Source organism: Ictalurus punctatus, chromosome 3 (genome assembly GCF_001660625.3).
Source record: "Ictalurus punctatus breed USDA103 chromosome 3, Coco_2.0, whole genome shotgun sequence".
In the NCBI taxonomy this organism is placed as follows: Eukaryota; Metazoa; Chordata; class Actinopteri; order Siluriformes; family Ictaluridae; genus Ictalurus; species Ictalurus punctatus.
In genome coordinates, this window is record NC_030418.2 from 37,340,363 (window position 1) to 37,366,090 (window position 25,728).

Here is a 25,728-nt window from a genome sequence, read left to right on the forward strand (position 1 = left end):
CTGACACATATAATTTGGACATCTGACAAAGTTGTACGTATCTGATCTATGGAGACGTTCAGACACACCTTTAGCTACGAATCAACAATGTTGACATACATTATGTCAAGAAATACATTAACAGCATTCCTGCACTGGGTGAATCATTTTCAATTTGTTTTGAAAACATCTTGTTTAAACAGTGACTCAGTACAACAACATCAACATGATGCAAATATTTTTAGAAGTTGGTGTTGTTTTCCCCAACATTTTACATACAATTTCCCTTTTTTTTATGTCATCAGTTATACACACACCTGGTCTACACACACCTGGTCTTTCTTATTAGACCCTTATTAATAATGAAAAAAATAGAGATCATAAGAATTGCATTTTGGTTTTTATGAAGTACTGCTAGCTTATGTGATGCTATTATACATAAAAGATGTTTACATATAGTCCACCAGACAAAATAATAACTGAATTTACACAAATAAAAGAGTTCAAAAGTTTACATACCATTGATTCTTAATACTGTGTGTTTTTACCTGGATAAACAACGACTGTATGATTTGTGATAGTTGTTCATGAGTCCCTTGTTTGTCCTGTGAAGTTAAACTAACCAATGTTCTTCAGAAAAATCCTCCAGGTGCTGCACATTCTTTGCTTTTCCAGCTTTTTCCAGCATATTTCACCCCTTTCCAGCAGTGGCTAATGATGTTGAGATCCATCTTTTCACACTGAGGACAACTGAGGGACTCGTACACAACTATTACAAAAGGTGCAAATATTCATTGATTCTCCAGAAGGCAACACACTACATTAAGAGCCTGGGGGATGTAAACTTTTGAACAGGATGATCAGTGTAAATTGTTAATATTTTTTCTTCTGGGAAACATGTAAATATCTTTAACTTCTGAAGGAAAAAAATTTTTCTAAACAAAATAATAAAATATACCAATGTGTAGTTATCTTCATGTTTGACTAGTCACAAATTATTGAATGCATCGCAGTAGTTACACTGGATAAAAAAAAAAGCCTTGTTAATATGCAACATTTGATGGACCAACAATCCAAATGTTTTTTTGTTTTTTTTTACAACCAGAGACCTTTTTGAGGTAAAGGGGTTATGTACTTGCCTGAACTTCAGGGTTAGGTCACCAGGAGCTTAGTGTTCTTAACTACCTTAGCTACCTTGTAGAACAGGTTTGAAGAAAATATCAGACAAATGTGATCCCCATGAAATGTACAAAAAAGAAAATAAATAAAGACTAAGAATAATCTGCCTGGATTAGGGTTACTAAAACCCATCCCTTGAGCCAGGCTTGATGGTGGTGTCTGCAGGCGAATATTGGGCTGATCCATCCATCCTGAAATGGTGGAAATAATTCTGTTTCTGATCATCTCTGTATGAACAAAGCCCCATTACTGTCAAGTTGCATAAAAATAGCTTTTCTCATGAACATGTGACTGCTTCATGAGACACACCTAGTTACACCTACCACACCTTGTAAAACCAGTTTCCCTTGTGAGTAAATCATCTTCCAGAGAGACAGAGTCTGTTGTCATCAAGGATATTGCTGAGAGAGTTACAGGGAGCAGATTATTGTTTGAGATCATATGGTTATGACTTTGAAGAATAAAATAAGGTAATATATCTCTCCTTGTTTTTTTTTTTACTCTCAGTTTAACTTTTGATCATTAATTTGTGAGATTTTTCTCACATTTAGTGGAATAAAGCAACAGTGACATTCATGGCCAAAAGTTTGCGATCACTATACTATATATTACATATGTAAATTTTGGTCATGACTGTAAATTGCAAATTCACATATTCTAATTTTGTTTGTAAAAATGCACGATTCCATTATTATTATTATTATTATTATTATTATTATTATTATTATTATTATTATTATTATTATTATTATTATTATAATGACGACCCCTATTGTTTTTGTTAGTTTTTTTATTATTAGGGACCAATCACAGAAGGTGCGTAGTTGTAATAGTTAGTGTTCTTCCCTACTTCTTATTCTTCTGCTCTGGAAGTCTATGGCAGCCCATAGAACCGTATGGTAAAAAGTTGTGAAATTTGGCACACTGATCGAGGAGAGTCTGAATTAAATACAGCTCTTAAGGTGTCTCTACTTCAAAATTCCTTTTTCCTCTGATTCGATTCGATTGCACTCTATGATGTCATTTTGAATTTTCTGAAAAAAATACTGTTTCGAATTCGTCCTAGGTCGTTTGTCCCATTTGCATGAAAATTGGCCTACATCATCTAGAGACAATTCCGACAAAAAAAATATTTACAGAATTTTAATAAATCTTACCGTTTACAAATGGCGCATCTACAAATTCGATGGCGAGCATGACAAAATAGACGTGAGGGTATATCTCTGTAAAGTTTTGAGGGATTATGATGAACCTTGGTGCGTGTCATCAGCTTTAGGCCCTGAGGTAAGATGCAGAGTTTCGTAAAAGCACTACCTAGTGGTCACGAGATATGAAAAAAAAAAACACATTTTTGCTTATGACTTCTGAACAGTTTGTCATAAAATCATCCAATTGATCTCAATAGATTCAGTTGGGCATTCTGAGTCCAACAATATAAAAAATTCCTGTTAGCCATTTTGGATGTTGGCCATTTTAAATTTAGCCACAAAATGCTGTATTTTACAAACGACTTGGCATATCACTATGAAACTCAGCAAGTGTCTTTGGCACCATACTCTGAAGGGACTCAAAAAGTTTTGAGACAGTGCCACCTTCTGGGCAAAAATTATAATGCTATATTAAACATGCTAATAGCTAGTGACTACTGGACAAAATTTCTAAGAACTATGTATTTTTAGTTATTTTTAAAATACAGTTTTTTTATGATTGAAAGTTTACTTTTTCTAACTTCTCACACTGTTCTGACTCTAATGAAAAACATGTCACAAAGCTTCTTTTGCTGCTCATGATGCCAAAAATTGGCCTGACGCTGGTATTGCTGCTTGCAGCAATATTTTCTTCTTTTCTTCCACTTCTTCTTCTTCTACTTCTACTTCTTCTTTTTCTTCTTCTTCTTCTGCTAATGTGACTATGGCAGCCCATAGAACTGTTTGTGAGAAATTTGGTACAGGGCTAAAGGACAGGAGGATCTGTTAATCCAGCAAATTTAGAGTCTCTAAGTCAATCCCTCTAGCACCACCAACTGTCCAAAGTTGCATTCATGTTCATCTTAACTTTTGAATGCTTTAGCGTATGCATACCAAACGTATTATTTTTTATAGACATCATGACTTGAGGGAGCCTGCTCAGTTTCAAACCAGTGCCCCCTAGTGGGCATGAGATATGCAAAAAGCATATTTATACTTATAACTTCTGAAGACTTTGTCATAAAAATATAAAATTGGACTCATTATATTCAGTGGGGCATACCAAGTCCAACGATATGAAAAATTACTATGTCGGCCATTTTGGATGTCGGCCATTATGAATTTAGTACTAAAATGCTGTATTTTACGAACGACTTGGCATATCATTAGGAAACTAGGTTTCTGTCTTTGGCACAGTGTTCTGAAGGGATTAAAAAAGTTTAAAAACATCGCCACCTTGTGGTAAAAAAAAATTATGTAATTTCTAAAAATGCTAATAGCTATCGACTCTTTTTGTCTACTGTCATGAGATTTGTCTTGATAGATTCCATGATTCATGCCGAGAACAAAGATATTAAGTATGTCATTGTCGAGCAAACTTCCTGTCCACCATTTTTAAATGTTTAGCAAACCTACCTTTTTGAACTCCTCCGAGACAATTTGTCAGATTTCCACGAAAATTGGCCTGCATCATCAAGATCGAATGATGTATCGCCGCAACACTTTGAGGGATTGTGACGATGATAATGGCATGATAATCATCATGCCAGATGCTACCTGAACAGTTTCAGAACAGCAGCACATATTGGACAAAAATAAATTATTTTTAGTTATTTTTTAAATAAATGGATTTTTATGATTGAAAGTTGACTTTTTATAACTCCTCACACACTGTTTATGGGCCTGTAACCAAAAACATGTCACAAAGCTTCTTTTGGTGGTCATGACTTGACCCCAGTATTGTTGCTTGCAGCTATATTTATTATTAGTAGTAGTATTAATATTATTATTATTGTTATTATTAATACTACTATTATTGTTTTATTATTATTGTTGTTGTTTTTGCTATTGCTGCTGCTATTGTGATATTGTTGAGTTGTTGTAATATTGAAAATTCAAAATGCAATATTGAAAATTCAAAATAATAAAAAATGCAATTTGATCTCATTTATTATTGACAGGTTTGCCTTTTTAAAAAGTAATGGCACCAGTAACACTACTGCCTTCACAATATGTAAGTAAAACTTATTTTTTACTTTAAAATTTAATGTATGTCTATCCCATATCCATATATTATTATGAAGATGATTATAACTGTGATTATTATTATTATTATTATTATGTACATATTTGTAAGTAGCATTGCACAAACTTAGCCTATTTTGCTATGTTGGATAAATGAATGCTCATAAGTGAACAATTAGATTGTTAAATATTTAAATGACATAATTTTTTTTTTATTGTGGGTTGTGATGTCTGTGATCTATTGTAAATGATGTCTAATATAACAGGATCATTTGCACCATATGTTGCATGATGTAATGACTGTAATATGGTGCAAAGATAATCACTAGTTTTGAATAAAATAAAATAATAATAATGATAAAGGAAATGATCTATATTTGTGACAGTATGTCCATGGCTGTTGCTTAGTGGGATTGGAGCCCAAAATACAATACCATCAATATCTACAGAGGAAAGGCTAACTACATCACCTAGAACTGCACAAGCAATAACAAGTACTACTGAGTTCACAACACAGTCTCCAACTTCTACAGCAACACCGTCATTAATGTATGTTACTTTCTGACACATAAATGAGTAAAGAATTATATATTCATACTGAATTCTGATACTAAATAATTGTATAATGCTTTAATTTTTTAGATCTGGCTCAGCTGTGGTTCTGACGAAGATGGTCTTCAATTCCTCCTCTCCTGTTCCCAGTGAAAGTTTGGTCCTCAACACAACCCAGACTCTTCTCAGGACTCGACTCACAAACCTCTCTGACTCTGTAAAAGTGCTGAACTTCACCCATGAGAGTATGTTTTCTTTACTAATACATATTACAGCTTCAACTCTTCACATCATTGTCCTATCCATATGAGAGCTAAAACATTATTATGTACATTTGATTTGTTCCACAGAAATTTCAGACACCTCCTACGCAGTTAACATTACATTCAGCATCAGTAACATCAGCATGCCGAGTAACCCTGACCTCAGGAACGATACCTACACCCAAGTGGAGAACATCATCAATAACACTGTGAGTGTACATCACCATGTGCTTAGCAGATACTGTTCCTCTGATCAGAATTTATTTTGATCTTTAACTCATCTCTTACCTTAACTTAAATCCTCGTAGACTCAGCTGTGATGTGGGAAATATCTTATAATGTTAATTATAATAAAAATTATTATTGTTAATATTTTTGTTTAAAAATGCAAGTTGAAAGATTTTTCGGTTTTGAGCAAAAGATTAAATGATGACTGAACAGGCAATTGCTCGTTGTAGGAAGACTGATGCTGTGCAGTTACATTTGTCAGGACAATTAATATTAAAAATGAAATATCTTGAATTTTCTCTCCAGGTAAACACACTACTAAACAATTCTGGTTCAGATCCATTAAAACCCACTACCTCCAACTTCACGTGAGTTCAGGCAGAAGATTGCAGTTCTGAAATTTCTCTGTGAAATTCTCATCGTGAAGTCATTTGTATCGTGACAATATTGCTTTCTCTTCATAATAGGAGTTCAGAGAAGGAAGTTACTGGTTACATGGAATACAATCTCAAAGTCTCCCTCAATCAGACTGGGAATGGTAGGTTTCACCACAACTTGATAATCTTGCTCAATAAAAGTGTGTGTAATTTCTCTTTCTAATGATTCTGAAATTGTTTATCTTCCTGTAAATTACTTCGTCACTAAAAATGATTCTGTTGTTGAATCCTCTACAACGATTACTCCAACTACAGCTACAGTGCCGACTTCTCCAGAACCTCCATCCACAATGTACGAGAAATTTCTTTAATGGATATTTAAGCAAGATTTACATTTCCATTAAAATCTGTGATGCATTATAAATTGGAACTTATTGTGTTTCTCTAGCAACGGATCAGCTGTGGTTCAAACCAGGCTGGTGTTCAGCTCGTCCTCTCCTGTTCTCAATGAGACTGCCATCCTCAGTGCTCTCGAAGCTCTGCTGAACTCTACACTCTCAAACCTCAGCGAGCCTGTAAAAGTGTTGAATTACACCGTTGAGGGTATGTTCTCCTTTCTTATCTCACAATACATTTAAACCTGAACAATTCATTGTCCCTTTCTAATGAAATCTGTAACTCCATCAATCTTATTGAAGCACATTTGATTTTTTCCCCCAGAAATTTCAAACACCTCCTACGCAGTTAACATTACATTCAGCATCAGTAACATCAGCATGCCGAGTAACCCTGAACTCAGGAACAATACCTACACCCAAGTGGAGAACAGCATCAATAACACTGTGAGTGTACATCACCATGTGCTTAACAGATACTGTTCCTCTGATCAGAATATATTTTGATCTTTAACTCATGTCTTACCTTAACGTAAATCCTCGTAGACTCAGCTGTGATGTGGGAAATATCTCATAATGTTAATTATAATAAAAATTGTTATTGTTAATATTTTTGTTTAAAAATGCAAGTTGAAAGATTTTTCGGTTTTGAGCAAAAGATTAAATGATGACTGAACAGGTAATTGCTCGTTGTAGGAAGACTGATGCTGTGCAGTTACATTTGTCAGGACAATTAATATTAAAAATGAATTATCTTGAATTTTCTCTCCAGGTAAACACACTTCTAAACAATTTTGGTTCAGATCCATTAAAACCCACTACCTCCAACTTCACGTAAGTTCAGGCAGAAGATTGCAGTCCTGAAATTTCTCTGTGAAATTCTCATTGTGAAGTCATTTGTATCGTGACAATATTGCTTTCTCTTCATAATAGGAGTTCAGAGAATGAAGTTACTGGATACATGGAATACAATCTCAAAGTCTCCCTCAATCAGACTGGGAATGGTAGGTTCACCACAACTTGAAAATCTTGCTCAATAAAAGTGTGTGTAATTTCTCTTTCTAATGATTCTGAAATTGTTTATCTTCCTCTAAATTACTCCGTCACTAAAAATGATTCTGTTGTTGAATCCTCTACAACGATTACTCCAACTACAGCCACAGTGCCGACTTCTCCAGAACCTTCATCCACAATGTACGAGAAATTTAATTAATGGATATTTAAGCAGGATTTACATTAAAATCTGTGATGTATTTATAAATGATGACTTTTTGTGTTTCTCTAGCAACGGATCAGCTGTGGTTCAAACCAGGCTGGTGTTCAACTCGTCCTCTCCTGTTCTCAATGAGACTGCCGTCCTCAGTGCTCTCCAAGCTCTGCTGAACTCTACACTCTCAAACCTCAGCGAGCCTGTAAAAGTGTTGAATTACACCATTGAGGGTACGTTCTCCTTTCTTACCTCAATATACATTTAAACCTGAACAATTCATTGTCCCTTTCTAATGAAATCTGTAACTCCATCAATCTTATTGAAGCACATTTGATTTTTTTCCACAGAAATTTCAAACGGCTCCTACACAGTTAACATTACATTCAGCATCAGTAACATCAGCATGCCAAGTAACCCTGACCTCAGGAACAATACCTACACCCAAGTGGAAAACATCATCAATAACACTGTGAGTGTACATCACCATGTGCTTAGCAGATACTGTTCCTCTGATCAGAATTTATTTTGATCTTTAACTCATGTCTTACCTTAACTTAAATCCTCGTAGACTCAGCTGTGATGTGGGAAATATCTCATAATGTTAATTATAATAAGAATTTTAATTATTATTTTGTTTGTTTAAAAATGCAAGTTGAAAGATTTTTCAGTTTTGAGCAAAAGATTAAATGATGACTGAACAGGCAATTGCTCGTTGTAGGAAGACTGACGCTGTACAGTTACATTTGTCAGAACAGTTAATATTAAAAATGAACTATCTTGAATTTTCTCTCCAGGTTAACACACTTCTAAACAATTTTGGTTCAGATCCATTAAAACCCACTACCTCCAACTTCACGTAAGTTCAGGCAGAAGATTGCAGTCCTGAAATTTCTCTGTGAAATTCTCATTGTGAAGTCATTTGTATCGTGACAATATTGCTTTCTCTTCATAATAGGAGTTCAGAGAATGAAGTTACTGGATACATGGAATACAATCTCAAAGTCTCCCTCAATCAGACTGGGAATGGTAGGTTTCACCACAACTTGAAAATCTTGCTCAATAAAAGTGTGTGTAATTTCTCTTTCTAATGATTCTGAAATTGTTTATCTTCCTCTAAATTACTCCGTCACTAAAAATGATTCTGTTGTTGAATCCTCTACAACGATTACTCCAACTACAGCTACAGTGCCGACTTCTCCAGAACCTCCATCCACAATGTACGAGAAATTTCTTTAATGGATATTTAAGCAGGATTTACATTTCCCTTAAAATCTGTGATGTATTTATAAATGATGACTTTTTGTGTTTCTCTAGCAACGGATCAGCTGTGGTTCAAACCAGGCTGGTGTTCAACTCGTCCTCTCCTGTTCTCAATGAGACTGCCGTCCTCAGTGCTCTCCAAGCTCTGCTGAACTCTACACTCTCAAACCTCACCGAGCCTGTAAAAGTGTTGAATTACACCATTGAGGGTACGTTCTCCTTTCTTACCTCAATATACATTTAAACCTGAACAATTCATTGTCCCTTTCTAATGAAATCTGTAACTCCATCAATCTTATTGAAGCACATTTGATTTTTTTCCACAGAAATTTCAAACGGCTCCTACGCAGTTAACATTACATTCAGCATCAGTAACATCAGCATGCCGAGTAACCCTGACCTCAGGAACAATACCTACACCCAAGTGGAGAACATCATCAATAACACTGTGAGTGTACATCACCATGTGCTTGGCAGATACTGTTCCTCTGATCAGAATTTATTTTGATCTTTAACTCATGTCTTAGCTTAACTTAAATCCTCGTAGACTCAGCTGTGATGTGGGAAATATCTCATAATGTTAATTATAATAAGAATTTTAATTATTATTTTGTTTGTTTAAAAATGCAAGTTGAAAGATTTTTCAGTTTTGAGCAAAAGATTAAATGATGACTGAACAGGTAATTGCTCGTTGTAGGAAGACTGATGCTGTACAGTTACATTTGTCAGAACAGTTAATATTAAAAATTAACTATCTTGAATTTTCTCTCCAGGTAAACACACTTCTAAACAATTTTGGTTCAGATCCATTAAAACCCACTACCTCCAACTTCACGTAAGTTCAGGCAGAAGATTGCAGTCCTGAAATTTCTCTGTGAAATTCTCATTGTGAAGTCATTTGTATCGTGACAATATTGCTTTCTCTTCATAATAGGAGTTCAGAGAATGAAGTTACTGGATACATGGAATACAATCTCAAAGTCTCCCTCAATCAGACTGGGAATGGTAGGTTCACCACAACTTGAAAATCTTGCTCAATAAAAGTGTGTGTAATTTCTCTTTCTAATGATTCTGAAATTGTTTATCTTCCTCTAAATTACTCCGTCACTAAAAATGATTCTGTTGTTGAATCCTCTACAACGATTACTCCAACTACAGCCACAGTGCCGACTTCTCCAGAACCTTCATCCACAATGTACGAGAAATTTAATTAATGGATATTTAAGCAGGATTTACATTAAAATCTGTGATGTATTTATAAATGATGACTTTTTGTGTTTCTCTAGCAACGGATCAGCTGTGGTTCAAACCAGGCTGGTGTTCAACTCGTCCTCTCCTGTTCTCAATGAGACTGCCGTCCTCAGTGCTCTCCAAGCTCTGCTGAACTCTACACTCTCAAACCTCAGCGAGCCTGTAAAAGTGTTGAATTACACCATTGAGGGTACGTTCTCCTTTCTTACCTCAATATACATTTAAACCTGAACAATTCATTGTCCCTTTCTAATGAAATCTGTAACTCCATCAATCTTATTGAAGCACATTTGATTTTTTTCCACAGAAATTTCAAACGGCTCCTACGCAGTTAACATTACATTCAGCATCAGTAACATCAGCATACCGAGTAACCCTGAGCTCAGGAACAATACCTACACCCAAGTGGAGAACATCATCAATAACACTGTGAGTGTACATCACCATGTGCTTAGCAGATACTGTTCCTCTGATCAGAATTTATTTTGATCTTTAACTCATGTCTTACCTTAACTTAAATCCTCGTAGACTCAGCTGTGATGTGGGAAATATCTCATAATGTTAATTATAATAAGAATTTTAATTATTATTTTGTTTGTTTAAAAATGCAAATTGAAAGATTTTTCAGTTTTGAGCAAAAGATTAAATGATGACTGAACAGGCAATTGCTCGTTGTAGGAAGACTGACGCTGTACAGTTACATTAGTCAGAACAGTTAATATTAAAAATTAACTATCTTGAATTTTCTCTCCAGGTAAACACACTTCTAAACAATTTTGGTTCAGATCCATTAAAACCCACTACCTCCAACTTCACGTAAGTTCAGGCAGAAGATTGCAGTCCTGAAATTTCTCTGTGAAATTCTCATTGTGAAGTCATTTGTATCATGACAATATTGCTTTCTCTTCATAATAGGAGTTCAGAGAATGAAGTTACTGGATACATGGAATACAATCTCAAAGTCTCCCTCAATCAGACTGGGAATGGTAGGTTTCACCACAACTTGAAAATCTTGCTCAATAAAAGTGTGTGTAATTTCTCTTTCTAATGATTCTGAAATTGTTTATCTTCCTCTAAATTACTCCGTCACTAAAAATGATTCTGTTGTTGAATCCTCTACAACGATTACTCCAACTACAGCTACAGTGCCGACTTCTCCAGAACCTCCATCCACAATGTACGAGAAATTTCTTTAATGGATATTTAAGCAGGATTTACATTTCCCTTAAAATCTGTGATGTATTTATAAATGATGACTTTTTGTGTTTCTCTAGCAACGGATCAGCTGTGGTTCAAACCAGGCTGGTGTTCAACTCGTCCTCTCCTGTTCTCAATGAGACTGCCGTCCTCAGTGCTCTCCAAGCTCTGCTGAACTCTACACTCTCAAACCTCACCGAGCCTGTAAAAGTGTTGAATTACACCATTGAGGGTACGTTCTCCTTTCTTACCTCAATATACATTTAAACCTGAACAATTCATTGTCCCTTTCTAATGAAATCTGTAACTCCATCAATCTTATTGAAGCACATTTGATTTTTTTTCCACAGAAATTTCAAACGGCTCCTACGCAGTTAACATTACATTCAGCATCAGTAACATCAGCATACCGAGTAACCCTGAGCTCAGGAACAATACCTACACCCAAGTGGAGAACATCATCAATAACACTGTGAGTGTACATCACCATGTGCTTAGCAGATACTGTTCCTCTGATCAGAATTTATTTTGATCTTTAACTCATGTCTTACCTTAACTTAAATCCTCGTAGACTCAGCTGTGATGTGGGAAATATCTCATAATGTTAATTATAATAAGAATTTTAATTATTATTTTGTTTGTTTAAAAATGCAAGTTGAAAGATTTTTCAGTTTTGAGCAAAAGATTAAATGATGACTGAACAGGCAATTGCTCGTTGTAGGAAGACTGACGCTGTACAGTTACATTTGTCAGAACAGTTAATATTAAAAATGAACTATCTTGAATTTTCTCTCCAGGTAAACACACATCTAAACAATTTTGGTTCAGATCCATTAAAACCCACTACCTCCAACTTCACGTAAGTTCAGGCAGAAGATTGCAGTCCTGAAATTTCTCTGTGAAATTCTCATTGTGAAGTCATTTGTATCGTGACAATATTGCTTTCTCTTCATAATAGGAGTTCAGAGAATGAAGTTACTGGATACATGGAATACAATCTCAAAGTCTCCCTCAATCAGACTGGGAATGGTAGGTTTCACCACAACTTGAAAATCTTGCTCAATAAAAGTGTGTGTAATTTCTCTTTCTAATGATTCTGAAATTGTTTATCTTCCTCTAAATTACTCCGTCACTAAAAATGATTCTGTTGTTGAATCCTCTACAACGATTACTCCAACTACAGCTACAGTGCCGACTTCTCCAGAACCTCCATCCACAATGTACAAGAAATTTCTTTAATGGATATTTAAGCAGGATTTACATTTCCATTAAAATCTGTGATGTATTTATAAATGATGACTTTTTGTGTTTCTCTAGCAACGGATCAGCTGTGGTTCAAACCAGGCTGGTGTTCAACTCGTCCTCTCCTGTTCTCAATGAGACTGCCGTCCTCAGTGCTCTCCAAGCTCTGCTGAACTCTACACTCTCAAACCTCAGCGAGCCTGTAAAAGTGTTGAATTACACCATTGAGGGTACGTTCTCCTTTCTTACCTCAATATACATTTAAACCTGAACAATTCATTGTCCCTTTCTAATGAAATCTGTAACTCCATCAATCTTATTGAAGCACATTTGATTTTTTTCCACAGAAATTTCAAACGGCTCCTACACAGTTAACATTACATTCAGCATCAGTAACATCAGCATGCCAAGTAACCCTGAGCTCAGGAACAATACCTACACCCAAGTGGAGAACATCATCAATAACACTGTGAGTGTACATCACCATGTGCTTGGCAGATACTGTTCCTCTGATCAGAATTTATTTTGATCTTTAACTCATGTCTTAGCTTAACTTAAATCCTCGTAGACTCAGCTGTGATGTGGGAAATATCTCATAATGTTAATTATAATAAGAATTTTAATTATTATTTTGTTTGTTTAAAAATGCAAGTTGAAAGATTTTTCAGTTTTGAGCAAAAGATTAAATGATGACTGAACAGGCAATTGCTCGTTGTAGGAAGACTGATGCTGTACAGTTACATTTGTCAGAACAGTTAATATTAAAAATGAAATATCTTGAATTTTCTCTCCAGGTAAACACACTTCTAAACAATTTTGGTTCAGATCCATTAAAACCCACTACCTCCAACTTCACGTAAGTTCAGGCAGAAGATTGCAGTCCTGAAATTTCTCTGTGAAATTCTCATTGTGAAGTCATTTGTATCGTGACAATATTGCTTTCTCTTCATAATAGGAGTTCAGAGAATGAAGTTACTGGATACATGGAATACAATCTCAAAGTCTCCCTCAATCAGACTGGGAATGGTAGGTTTCACCACAACTTGAAAATCTTGCTCAATAAAAGTGTGTGTAATTTCTCTTTCTAATGATTCTGAAATTGTTTATCTTCCTCTAAATTACTCCGTCACTAAAAATGATTCTGTTGTTGAATCCTCTACAACGATTACTCCAACTACAGCTACAGTGCCGACTTCTCCAGAACCTCCATCCACAATGTACGAGAAATTTCTTTAATGGATATTTAAGCAGGATTTACATTTCCCTTAAAATCTGTGATGTATTTATAAATGATGACTTTTTGTGTTTCTCTAGCAACGGATCAGCTGTGGTTCAAACCAGGCTGGTGTTCAACTCGTCCTCTCCTGTTCTCAATGAGACTGCCGTCCTCAGTGCTCTCCAAGCTCTGCTGAACTCTACACTCTCAAACCTCACCGAGCCTGTAAAAGTGTTGAATTACACCATTGAGGGTACGTTCTCCTTTCTTACCTCAATATACATTTAAACCTGAACAATTCATTGTCCCTTTCTAATGAAATCTGTAACTCCATCAATCTTATTGAAGCACATTTGATTTTTTTCCACAGAAATTTCAAACGGCTCCTACGCAGTTAACATTACATTCAGCATCAGTAACATCAGCATGCCGAGTAACCCTGACCTCAGGAACAATACCTACACCCAAGTGGAGAACATCATCAATAACACTGTGAGTGTACATCACCATGTGCTTGGCAGATACTGTTCCTCTGATCAGAATTTATTTTGATCTTTAACTCATGTCTTAGCTTAACTTAAATCCTCGTAGACTCAGCTGTGATGTGGGAAATATCTCATAATGTTAATTATAATAAGAATTTTAATTATTATTTTGTTTGTTTAAAAATGCAAGTTGAAAGATTTTTCAGTTTTGAGCAAAAGATTAAATGATGACTGAACAGGTAATTGCTCGTTGTAGGAAGACTGATGCTGTACAGTTACATTTGTCAGAACAGTTAATATTAAAAATGAACTATCTTGAATTTTCTCTCCAGGTAAACACACTTCTAAACAATTTTGGTTCAGATCCATTAAAACCCACTACCTCCAACTTCACGTAAGTTCAGGCAGAAGATTGCAGTCCTGAAATTTCTCTGTGAAATTCTCATTGTGAAGTCATTTGTATCGTGACAATATTGCTTTCTCTTCATAATAGGAGTTCAGAGAATGAAGTTACTGGATACATGGAATACAATCTCAAAGTCTCCCTCAATCAGACTGGGAATGGTAGGTTTCACCACAACTTGAAAATCTTGCTCAATAAAAGTGTGTGTAATTTCTCTTTCTAATGATTCTGAAATTGTTTATCTTCCTCTAAATTACTCCGTCACTAAAAATGATTCTGTTGTTGAATCCTCTACAACGATTACTCCAACTACAGCTACAGTGCCGACTTCTCCAGAACCTCCATCCACAATGTACGAGAAATTTCTTTAATGGATATTTAAGCAGGATTTACATTTCCATTAAAATCTGTGATGTATTTATAAATGATGACTTTTTGTGTTTCTCTAGCAACGGATCAGCTGTGGTTCAAACCAGGCTGGTGTTCAACTCGTCCTCTCCTGTTCTCAATGAGACTGCCGTCCTCAGTGCTCTCCAAGCTCTGCTGAACTCTACACTCTCAAACCTCACCGAGCCTGTAAAAGTGTTGAATTACACCATTGAGGGTACGTTCTCCTTTCTTACCTCAATATACATTTAAACCTGAACAATTCATTGTCCCTTTCTAATGAAATCTGTAACTCCATCAATCTTATTGAAGCACATTTGATTTTTTTCCACAGAAATTTCAAACGGCTCCTACGCAGTTAACATTACATTCAGCATCAGTAACATCAGCATGCCGAGTAACCCTGACCTCAGGAACAATACCTACACCCAACTGGAGAACATCATCAATAACACTGTGAGTGTACATCACCATGTGCTTGGCAGATACTGTTCCTCTGATCAGAATTTATTTTGATCTTTAACTCATGTCTTAGCTTAACTTAAATCCTCGTAGACTCAGCTGTGATGTGGGAAATATCTCATAATGTTAATTATAATAAGAATTTTAATTATTATTTTGTTTGTTTAAAAATGCAAGTTGAAAGATTTTTCAGTTTTGAGCAAAAGATTAAATGATGACTGAACAGGTAATTGCTCGTTGTAGGAAGACTGATGCTGTACAGTTACATTTGTCAGAACAGTTAATATTAAAAATTAACTATCTTGAATTTTCTCTCCAGGTAAACACACTTCTAAACAATTTTGGTTCAGATCCATTAAAACCCACTACCTCCAACTTCACGTAAGTTCAGGCAGAAGATTGCAGTCCTGAAATTTCTCTGTGAAATTCTCATTGTGAAGTCATTTGTATCGTGACAATATTGCTTTCTCTTCATAATAGGAGTTCAGAGAATGAAGTTACTGGATACATGGAATACAATCTCAAAGTCTCCCTCAATCAGACTGGGAATGGTAGGTTTCACCACAACTTGAAAATCTTGCTCAATAAAAGTGTGTGTAATTTCTCTTTCTAATGATTCTGAAATTGTTTATCTTCCTCTAAATTACTCCGTCACTAAAAATGATTCTGTTGTTGAATCCTCTACAACGATTACTCCAACTACAGCTACAGTGCCGACTTCTCCAGAACCTCCATCCACAATGTACGAGAAATTTCTTTAATGGATATTTAAGCAGGATTTACATTTCCCTTAAAATCTGTGATGTATTTATAAATGATGACTTTTTGTGTTTCTCTAGCAACGGATCAGCTGTGGTTCAAACCAGGCTGGTGTTCAACTCGTCCTCTCCTGTTCTCAATGAGACTGCCGTCCTCAGTGCTCTCCAAGCTCTGCTGAACTCTACACTCTCAAACCTCACCGAGCCTGTAAAAGTGTTGAATTACACCATTGAGGGTACGTTCTCCTTTCTTACCTCAATATACATTTAAACCTGAACAATTCATTGTCCCTTTCTAATGAAATCTGTAACTCCATCAATCTTATTGAAGCACATTTGATTTTTTTCCACAGAAATTTCAAACGGCTCCTACGCAGTTAACATTACATTCAGCATCAGTAACATCAGCATGCCGAGTAACCCTGACCTCAGGAACAATACCTACACCCAAGTGGAGAACATCATCAATAACACTGTGAGTGTACATCACCATGTGCTTGGCAGATACTGTTCCTCTGATCAGAATTTATTTTGATCTTTAACTCATGTCTTAGCTTAACTTAAATCCTCGTAGACTCAGCTGTGATGTGGGAAATATCTCATAATGTTAATTATAATAAGAATTTTAATTATTATTTTGTTTGTTTAAAAATGCAAGTTGAAAGATTTTTCAGTTTTGAGCAAAAGATTAAATGATGACTGAACAGGCAATTGCTCGTTGTAGGAAGACTGATGCTGTACAGTTACATTTGTCAGAACAGTTAATATTAAAAATGAACTATCTTGAATTTTCTCTCCAGGTAAACACACTTCTAAACAATTTTGGTTCAGATCCATTAAAACCCACTACCTCCAACTTCACGTAAGTTCAGGCAGAAGATTGCAGTCCTGAAATTTCTCTGTGAAATTCTCATTGTGAAGTCATTTGTATCGTGACAATATTGCTTTCTCTTCATAATAGGAGTTCAGAGAATGAAGTTACTGGATACATGGAATACAATCTCAAAGTCTCCCTCAATCAGACTGGGAATGGTAGGTTTCACCACAACTTGAAAATCTTGCTCAATAAAAGTGTGTGTAATTTCTCTTTCTAATGATTCTGAAATTGTTTATCTTCCTCTAAATTACTCCGTCACTAAAAATGATTCTGTTGTTGAATCCTCTACAACGATTACTCCAACTACAGCTACAGTGCCGACTTCTCCAGAACCTCCATCCACAATGTACGAGAAATTTCTTTAATGGATATTTAAGCAGGATTTACATTTCCATTAAAATCTGTGATGTATTTATAAATGATGACTTTTTGTGTTTCTCTAGCAACGGATCAGCTGTGGTTCAAACCAGGCTGGTGTTCAACTCGTCCTCTCCTGTTCTCAATGAGACTGCCGTCCTCAGTGCTCTCCAAGCTCTGCTGAACTCTACACTCTCAAACCTCACCGAGCCTGTAAAAGTGTTGAATTACACCATTGAGGGTACGTTCTCCTTTCTTACCTCAATATACATTTAAACCTGAACAATTCATTGTCCCTTTCTAATGAAATCTGTAACTCCATCAATCTTATTGAAGCACATTTGATTTTTTTCCACAGAAATTTCAAACGGCTCCTACGCAGTTAACATTACATTCAGCATCAGTAACATCAGCATACCGAGTAACCCTGAGCTCAGGAACAATACCTACACCCAAGTGGAGAACATCATCAATAACACTGTGAGTGTACATCACCATGTGCTTAGCAGATACTGTTCCTCTGATCAGAATTTATTTTGATCTTTAACTCATGTCTTACCTTAACTTAAATCCTCGTAGACTCAGCTGTGATGTGGGAAATATCTCATAATGTTAATTAGAATAAGAATTTTAATTATTATTTTGTTTGTTTAAAAATGCAAGTTGAAAGATTTTTCAGTTTTGAGCAAAAGATTAAATGATGACTGAACAGGCAATTGCTCGTTGTAGGAAGACTGACGCTGTACAGTTACATTTGTCAGAGCAGTTAATATTAAAAATGAACTATCTTGAATTTTCTCTCCAGGTAAACACACTTCTAAACAATTTTGGTTCAGATCCATTAAAACCCACTACCTCCAACTTCACGTAAGTTCAGGCAGAAGATTGCAGTCCTGAAATTTCTCTGTGAAATTCTCATTGTGAAGTCATTTGTATCGTGACAATATTGCTTTCTCTTCATAATAGGAGTTCAGAGAATGAAGTTACTGGATACATGGAATACAATCTCAAAGTCTCCCTCAATCAGACTGGGAATGGTAGGTTTCACCACAACTTGAAAATCTTGCTCAATAAAAGTGTGTGTAATTTCTCTTTCTAATGATTCTGAAATTGTTTATCTTCCTCTAAATTACTCCGTCACTAAAAATGATTCTGTTGTTGAATCCTCTACAACGATTACTCCAACTACAGCTACAGTGCCGACTTCTCCAGAACCTCCATCCACAATGTACGAGAAATTTCTTTAATGGATATTTAAGCAGGATTTACATTTCCATTAAAATCTGTGATGTATTTATAAATGATGACTTTTTGTGTTTCTCTAGCAACGGATCAGCTGTGGTTCAAACCAGGCTGGTGTTCAACTCGTCCTCTCCTGTTCTCAATGAGACTGCCGTCCTCAGTGCTCTCCAAGCTCTGCTGAACTCTACACTCTCAAACCTCACCGAGCCTGTAAAAGTGTTGAATTACACCATTGAGGGTACGTTCTCCTTTCTTACCTCAATATACATTTAAACCTGAACAATTCATTGTCCCTTTCTAATGAAATCTGTAACTCCATCAATCTTATTGAAGCACATTTGATTTTTTTCCACAGAAATTTCAAACGGCTCCTACGCAGTTAACATTACATTCAGCATCAGTAACATCAGCATACCGAGTAACCCTGAGCTCAGGAACAATACCTACACCCAAGTGGAGAACATCATCAATAACACTGTGAGTGTACATCACCATGTGCTTAGCAGATACTGTTCCTCTGATTAGAATTTATTTTGATCTTTAACTCATGTCTTACCTTAACTTAAATCCTCGTAGACTCAGCTGTGATGTGGGAAATATCTCATAATGTTAATTAGAATAAGAATTTTAATTATTATTTTGTTTGTTTAAAAATGCAAGTTGAAAGATTTTTCAGTTTTGAGCAAAAGATTAAATGATGACTGAACAGGCAATTGCTCGTTGTAGGAAGACTGACGCTGTACAGTTACATTTGTCAGAACAGTTAATATTAAAAATGAACTATCTTGAATTTTCTCTCCAGGTAAACACACTTCTAAACAATTTTGGTTCAGATCCATTAAAACCCACTACCTCCAACTTCACGTAAGTTCAGGCAGAAGATTGCAGTCCTGAAATTTCTCTGTGAAATTCTCATTGTGAAGTCATTTGTATCGTGACAATATTGCTTTCTCTTCATAATAGGAGTTCAGAGAATGAAGTTACTGGTTACATGGAATACAATCTCAAAGTCTCCCTCAATCAGACTGGGAATGGTAGGTTTCACCACAACTTGAAAATCTTGCTCAATAAAAGTGTGTGTAATTTCTCTTTCTAATGATTCTGAAATTGTTTATCTTCCTCTAAATTACTCCGTCACTAAAAATGATTCTGTTGTTGAATCCTCTACAACGATTACTCCAACTACAGCCACAGTGCCGACTTCTCCAGAACCTCCATCCACAATGTACGAGAAATTTCTTTAATGGATATTTAAGCAGGATTTACATTTCCATTAAAATCTGTGATGTATTTATAAATGATGACTTTTTGTGTTTCTCTAGCAACGGATCAGCTGTGGTTCAAACCAGGCTGGTGTTCAACTCGTCCTCTCCTGTTCTCAATGAGACTGCCGTCCTCAGTGCTCTCCAAGCTCTGCTGAACTCTACACTCTCAAACCTCACCGAGCCTGTAAAAGTGTTGAATTACACCATTGAGGGTACGTTCTCCTTTCTTACCTCAATATACATTTAAACCTGAACAATTCATTGTCCCTTTCTAATGAAATCTGTAACTCCATCAATCTTATTGAAGCACATTTGATTTTTTTCCACAGAAATTTCAAACGGCTCCTACGCAGTTAACATTACATTCAGCATCAGTAACATCAGCATACCGAGTAACCCTGAGCTCAGGAACAATACCTACGCCCAAGTGGAGAACATCATCAATAACACTGTGAGTGTACATCACCATGTGCTTGGCAGATACTGTTCCTCTGATCAGAATTTATTTTGATCTTTAACTCATGTCTTACCTTAACTTAAATCCTCGTAGACTCAGCTGTGATGTGGGAAATATCTCATAATGTTAATTATAATAAGAATTTTAATTATTATTTTGTTTGTTTAAAAATGCAAGTTGAAAGATTTTTCAGTTTTGAGCAAAAGATTAAATGATGACTGAACAGGCAATTGCTCGTTGTAGGAGGACTGACGCTGTACAGTTACATTTGTCAGAACAGTTAATATTAAAAATGAACTATCTTGAATTTTCTCTCCAGGTAAACACACATCTAAACAATTTTGGTTCAGATCCATTAAAACCCACTACCTCCAACTTCACGTAAGTTCAGGCAGAAGATTGCAGTCCTGAAATTTCTCTGTGAAATTCTCATTGTGAAGTCATTTGTATCGTGACAATATTGCTTTCTCTTCATAATAGGAGTTCAGAGAATGAAGTTACTGGATACATGGAATACAATCTCAAAGTCTCCCTCAATCAGACTGGGAATGGTAGGTTTCACCACAACTTGAAAATCTTGCTCAATAAAAGTGTGTGTAATTTCTCTTTCTAATGATTCTGAAATTGTTTATCTTCCTCTAAATTACTCCGTCACTAAAAATGATTCTGTTGTTGAATCCTCTACAACGATTACTCCAACTACAGCTACAGTGCCGACTTCTCCAGAACCTCCATCCACAATGTACGAGAAATTTAATTAATGGATATTTAAGCAGGATTTACATTAAAATCTGTGATGTATTTATAAATGATGACTTTTTGTGTTTCTCTAGCAACGGATCAGCTGTGGTTCAAACCAGGCTGGTGTTCAACTCGTCCTCTCCTGTTCTCAATGAGACTGCCGTCCTCAGTGCTCTCCAAGCTCTGCTGAACTCTACACTCTCAAACCTCACCGAGCCTGTAAAAGTGTTGAATTACACCATTGAGGGTACGTTCTCCTTTCTTACCTCAATATACATTTAAACCTGAAGAATTCATTGTCCCTTTCTAATGAAATCTGTAACTCCATCAATCTTACTGAAGCACATTTGATTTTTTTCCACAGAAATTTCAAACACCTCCTACGCAGTTAACATTACATTCAGCATCAGTAACATCAGCATGCCGAGTAACCCTGACCTCAGGAACAATACCTACACCCAAGTGGAGAACATCATCAATAACACTGTGAGTGTACATCACCATGTGCTTGGCAGATACTGTTCCTCTGATCAGAATTTATTTTGATCTTTAACTCATGTCTTAGCTTAACTTAAATCCTCGTAGACTCAGCTGTGATGTGGGAAATATCTCATAATGTTAATTATAATAAGAATTTTAATTATTATTTTGTTTGTTTAAAAATGCAAGTTGAAAGATTTTTCAGTTTTGAGCAAAAGATTAAATGATGACTGAACAGACAATTGCTCGTTGTAGGAAGACTGATGCTGTACAGTTACATTTGTCAGAACAGTTAATATTAAAAATGAACTATCTTGAATTTTCTCTCCAGGTAAACACACTTCTAAACAATTTTGGTTCAGATCCATTAAAATCCACTACCTCCAACTTCACGTAAGTTCAGGCAGAAGATTGCAGTCCTGAAATTTCTCTGTGAAATTCTCATTGTGAAGTCATTTGTATCGTGACAATATTGCTTTCTCTTCATAATAGGAGTTCAGAGAATGAAGTTACTGGATACATGGAATACAATCTCAAAGTCTCCCTCAATCAGACTGGGAATGGTAGGTTTCACCACAACTTGAAAATCTTGCTCAATAAAAGTGTGTGTAATTTCTCTTTCTAATGATTCTGAAATTGTTTATCTTCCTCTAAATTACTCCGTCACTAAAAATGATTCTGTTGTTGAATCCTCTACAACGATTACTCCAACTACAGCTACAGTGCAGACTTCTCCAGAACCTCCATTCACAATGTACGAGAAATTTCTTTAATGGATATTTAAGCAGGATTTACATTTCCATTAAAATCTGTGATGTATTTATAAATGATGACTTTTTGTTTTTCTCTAGCAACGGATCAGCTGTGGTTCAAACCAGGCTGGTGTTCAACTCGTCCTCTCCTGTTCTCAATGAGACTGCCGTCCTCAGTGCTCTCCAAGCTCTGCTGAACTCTACACTCTCAAACCTCACCGAGCCTGTAAAAGTGTTGAATTACACCATTGAGGGTACGTTCTCCTTTCTTACCTCAATATACATTTAAACCTGAACAATTCATTGTCCCTTTCTAATGAAATCTGTAACTCCATCAATCTTATTGAAGCACATTTGATTTTTTTCCACAGAAATTTCAAACGGCTCCTACGCAGTTAACATTACATTCAGCATCAGTAACATCAGCATGCCGAGTAACCCTGACCTCAGGAACAATACCTACACCCAAGTGGAGAACATCATCAATAACACTGTGAGTGTACATCACCATGTGCTTGGCAGATACTGTTCCTCTGATCAGAATTTATTTTGATCTTTAACTCATGTCTTAGCTTAACTTAAATCCTCGTAGACTCAGCTGTGATGTGGGAAATATCCCACAATGTTAATTATAATAAGAATTTTAATTATTATTTTGTTTGTTTAAAAATGCAAGTTGAAAGATTTTTCAGTTTTGAGCAAAAGATTAAATGATGACTGAACAGGCAATTGCTCGTTGTAGGAAGACTGATGCTGTGCAGTTATATCTGTCATGACAATTAATATTAAAAATGAAATATCCTGAATTTTCTCTCCAGGTAAACACACTTCTAAACAATTTTGGTTCAGATCCATTAAAACTCACTACCTCCAACTTCACGTAAGTTCAGGCAGAAGATTGCAGTCCTGAAATTTCTCTGTGAAATTCTCATTGTGAAGTCAATTGTATCGTGACAATATTGCTTTCTCTTCATAATAGGAGTTCAGAGAAAGAAGTTACTGGTTACATGGAATACAATCTCAAAGTCTCCCTCAATCAGACTGGGAATGGTAGGTTTCACCACAACTTGATAATCTTGCTCAATAAAAGTTTGTGTAATTTCTCTTTCTAATGATTCTGAAATTGTTTATCTTCCTCTAAATTACTCAGTCACTAAAAATGATTCTGTTGTTGAATCCTCTACAATGATTACTCCAACTACAGCTACAGTGCAGACTTCTCCAGAACCTCCATCCACAATGTACGAGAAATTTCTTTAATGGATATTTAAGCAAGATTTACATTTCCATTAAAATCTGTGATGCATTATAAATTGGAACTTATTGTGTTTCTCTAGCAACGGATCAGCTGTGGTTCAAACCAGGCTGGTGTTCAGCTCGTCCTCTCCTGTTCTCCATGAGACTGCCATCCTCAGTGCTCTCGAAGCTCTGCTGAACTCTACACTCTCAAACCTCAGCGAGCCTGTAAAAGTGTTGAATTACACCATTGAGGGTACGTTCTCCTTTCTTACCTCAATATACATTTAAACCTGAACAATTCATTGTCCCTTTCTAATGAAATCTGTAACTCCATCAATCTTATTGAAGCACATTTGATTTTTTTCCACAGAAATTTCAAACGGCTCCTACGCAGTTAACATTACATTCAGCATCAGTAACATCAGCATGCCGAGTAACCCTGACCTCAGGAACAATACCTACACCCAAGTGGAGAACATCATCAATAACACTGTGAGTGTACATCACCATGTGCTTGGCAGATACTGTTCCTCTGATCAGAATTTATTTTGATCTTTAACTCATGTCTTAGCTTAACTTAAATCCTCGTAGACTCAGCTGTGATGTGGGAAATATCTCATAATGTTAATTATAATAAGAATTTTAATTATTATTTTGTTTGTTTAAAAATGCAAGTTGAAAGATTTTTCAGTTTTGAGCAAAAGATTAAATGATGACTGAACAGGCAATTGCTCGTTGTAGGAAGACTGATGCTGTACAGTTACATTTGTCAGAACAGTTAATATTAAAAATGAACTATCTTGAATTTTCTCTCCAGGTTAACACATTTCTAAACAATTTTGGTTCAGATCCATTAAAACCCACTACCTCCAACTTCACGTAAGTTCAGGCAGAAGATTGCAGTCCTGAAATTTCTCTGTGAAATTCTCATTGTGAAGTCATTTGTATCGTGACAATATTGCTTTCTCTTCATAATAGGAGTTCAGAGAATGAAGTTACTGGATACATGGAATACAATCTCAAAGTCTCCCTCAATCAGACTGGGAATGGTAGGTTTCACCACAACTTGAAAATCTTGCTCAATAAAAGTGTGTGTAATTTCTCTTTCTAATGATTCTGAAATTGTTTATCTTCCTCTAAATTACTCCGTCACTAAAAATGATTCTGTTGTTGAATCCTCTACAACGATTACTCCAACTACAGCCACAGTGCCGACTTCTCCAGAACCTCCATCCACAATGTACGAGAAATTTCTTTAATGGATATTTAAGCAGGATTTACATTTCCATTAAAATCTGTGATGTATTTATAAATGATGACTTTTTGTTTTTCTCTAGCAACGGATCAGCTGTGGTTCAAACCAGGCTGGTGTTCAACTCGTCCTCTCCTGTTCTCAATGAGACTGCCGTCCTCAGTGCTCTCCAAGCTCTGCTGAACTCTACACTCTCAAACCTCACCGAGCCTGTAAAAGTGTTGAATTACACCGTTGAGGGTATGTTCTCCTTTCTTATCTCACAATACATTTAAACCTGAACAATTCATTGTCCCTTTCTAATGAAATCTGTAACTCCATCAATCTTATTGAAGCACATTTGATTTTTTCCCCCAGAAATTTCAAACACCTCCTACGCAGTTAACATTACATTCAGCATCAGTAACATCAGCATGTCTGAGAACCCTGACCTCAGGAATGACACCTACACCCAAGTGGAGAACATCATCAATAACGCTGTGAGTGTACATGACCAGGCACATATGAACATTCTAACAAATGTCTATAGATAGGGTGGGATTCAATTTCAGAGTTATGAATTAGTCCAAAGATTCACAGTGAACACAGGTGTATCTGAGACACAACACTCTCATAGCAGGGAAGCAGGTAAAGATCCAAAACCCTAGAAGGCAGGTGCAGACATAACAGCAGGGCAGAATCATGAATCAGTAATCAAATATAGGACTATAATGGGGGACATAAAGGTTCAGGAATATCCATCCTACATATAAAACATGATGTCTACATTCTTCAATTATAAATCTTTGAAACTGTTTTATTTGTAAAAGAAAAAATGGTTACACAAACAATGGAATGTTCTTATATCTCACAGAGAATCTGATTATTTATCTTTCTGTTTCCAGCTAAACACACTTCTAAATGAACCTGGTGCAGAACCATTTGAATCCCAGAGCTCTTTCTTCACGTAAGCTCACAGCAGTATTCTTTCCTCTCTCAAAATACTGTTTGGTAATTATTATTGTAAAGTG

The 25,728-nt window shown here is 35.9% G+C and overlaps 3 protein-coding genes and 1 long non-coding RNA gene across 4 annotated transcripts; all 4 read left to right on the plus strand.

The window, feature by feature from the left end:
* Positions 1 to 1,303: 1,303 nt before the first annotated feature.
* Positions 1,304 to 6,013, plus strand: LOC108263784 (uncharacterized). The gene is made up of 7 exons (XM_047153194.2): positions 1,304 to 1,628; positions 4,307 to 4,359; positions 4,757 to 4,919; positions 5,013 to 5,167; positions 5,273 to 5,394; positions 5,720 to 5,781; positions 5,881 to 6,013. Exons 1-7 carry the CDS (start codon positions 1,600 to 1,602, stop codon positions 6,011 to 6,013), a joined length of 717 nt encoding a protein of 238 aa, XP_047009150.2. The 5' UTR covers positions 1,304 to 1,599.
* Positions 6,014 to 6,110: 97 nt separating this feature from the next.
* On the plus strand, positions 6,111 to 19,400 carry LOC108262008 (uncharacterized). Its single transcript, XM_053679988.1, has 54 exons — positions 6,111 to 6,142; positions 6,239 to 6,393; positions 6,511 to 6,632; positions 6,958 to 7,019; positions 7,119 to 7,189; positions 7,343 to 7,379; positions 7,471 to 7,625; positions 7,743 to 7,864; positions 8,190 to 8,251; positions 8,351 to 8,421; positions 8,576 to 8,612; positions 8,710 to 8,864; positions 8,982 to 9,103; positions 9,429 to 9,490; positions 9,590 to 9,660; positions 9,814 to 9,850; positions 9,942 to 10,096; positions 10,214 to 10,335; positions 10,661 to 10,722; positions 10,822 to 10,892; positions 11,047 to 11,083; positions 11,181 to 11,335; positions 11,454 to 11,575; positions 11,901 to 11,962; positions 12,062 to 12,132; positions 12,287 to 12,323; positions 12,421 to 12,575; positions 12,693 to 12,814; positions 13,140 to 13,201; positions 13,301 to 13,371; positions 13,526 to 13,562; positions 13,660 to 13,814; positions 13,932 to 14,053; positions 14,379 to 14,440; positions 14,540 to 14,610; positions 14,765 to 14,801; positions 14,899 to 15,053; positions 15,171 to 15,292; positions 15,618 to 15,679; positions 15,779 to 15,849; positions 16,004 to 16,040; positions 16,138 to 16,292; positions 16,410 to 16,531; positions 16,857 to 16,918; positions 17,018 to 17,088; positions 17,243 to 17,279; positions 17,377 to 17,531; positions 17,649 to 17,770; positions 18,096 to 18,157; positions 18,257 to 18,327; positions 18,482 to 18,518; positions 18,616 to 18,770; positions 18,888 to 19,009; positions 19,335 to 19,400. The coding sequence occupies exons 3-54, from the start codon at positions 6,567 to 6,569 to the stop codon at positions 19,398 to 19,400; spliced, it is 4,602 nt and encodes a 1,533-aa protein (XP_053535963.1). The 5' UTR covers positions 6,111 to 6,142; positions 6,239 to 6,393; positions 6,511 to 6,566.
* A 142-nt stretch (positions 19,401 to 19,542) lies between these two features.
* On the plus strand, positions 19,543 to 20,244 carry LOC128632769 (uncharacterized). Its single transcript, XR_008396371.1, has 3 exons — positions 19,543 to 19,757; positions 19,855 to 20,009; positions 20,127 to 20,244. It is a non-coding gene; the product is annotated as an uncharacterized LOC128632769 (long non-coding RNA).
* A 496-nt stretch (positions 20,245 to 20,740) lies between these two features.
* On the plus strand, positions 20,741 to 25,668 carry LOC128632781 (uncharacterized). The gene is made up of 20 exons (XM_053679989.1): positions 20,741 to 20,805; positions 20,960 to 20,996; positions 21,088 to 21,242; positions 21,360 to 21,481; positions 21,807 to 21,868; positions 21,968 to 22,038; positions 22,193 to 22,229; positions 22,327 to 22,481; positions 22,599 to 22,720; positions 23,046 to 23,107; positions 23,207 to 23,277; positions 23,432 to 23,468; positions 23,565 to 23,719; positions 23,837 to 23,958; positions 24,284 to 24,345; positions 24,445 to 24,515; positions 24,670 to 24,706; positions 24,804 to 24,958; positions 25,076 to 25,197; positions 25,603 to 25,668. Exons 1-20 carry the CDS (start codon positions 20,763 to 20,765, stop codon positions 25,666 to 25,668), a joined length of 1,764 nt encoding a protein of 587 aa, XP_053535964.1. The 5' UTR covers positions 20,741 to 20,762.
* Positions 25,669 to 25,728: the final 60 nt, after the last annotated feature.

Excerpts from the sequence above, each read along its gene's own strand:
- LOC128632781 (XM_053679989.1), top strand. The coding sequence starts at position 20,763 with ATGGAATACAATCTCAAAGTCTCCCTCAATCAGACTGGGAATG. Across the intron at positions 23,278-23,431 it reads CCTCAATCAGACTGGGAATG|CTACAGTGCAGACTTCTCCA; the intron begins GTAGGTTTCACC and ends CTCCAACTACAG. Across the intron at positions 24,346-24,444 it reads CCCACTACCTCCAACTTCAC|GAGTTCAGAGAATGAAGTTA; the intron begins GTAAGTTCAGGC and ends TCTTCATAATAG.
- LOC108262008 (XM_053679988.1), top strand. The coding sequence starts at position 6,567 with ATGCCGAGTAACCCTGAACTCAGGAACAATACCTACACCCAAGTGGAG. Across the intron at positions 15,850-16,003 it reads CCTCAATCAGACTGGGAATG|CTACAGTGCCGACTTCTCCA; the intron begins GTAGGTTTCACC and ends CTCCAACTACAG. Across the intron at positions 17,280-17,376 it reads CCAGAACCTCCATCCACAAT|CAACGGATCAGCTGTGGTTC; the intron begins GTACGAGAAATT and ends GTGTTTCTCTAG.
- LOC108263784 (XM_047153194.2), top strand. The coding sequence starts at position 1,600 with ATGGTTATGACTTTGAAGAATAAAATAAG. Across the intron at positions 5,395-5,719 it reads AGAACATCATCAATAACACT|GTAAACACACTACTAAACAA; the intron begins GTGAGTGTACAT and ends TTTTCTCTCCAG. Across the intron at positions 5,782-5,880 it reads CCCACTACCTCCAACTTCAC|GAGTTCAGAGAAGGAAGTTA; the intron begins GTGAGTTCAGGC and ends TCTTCATAATAG.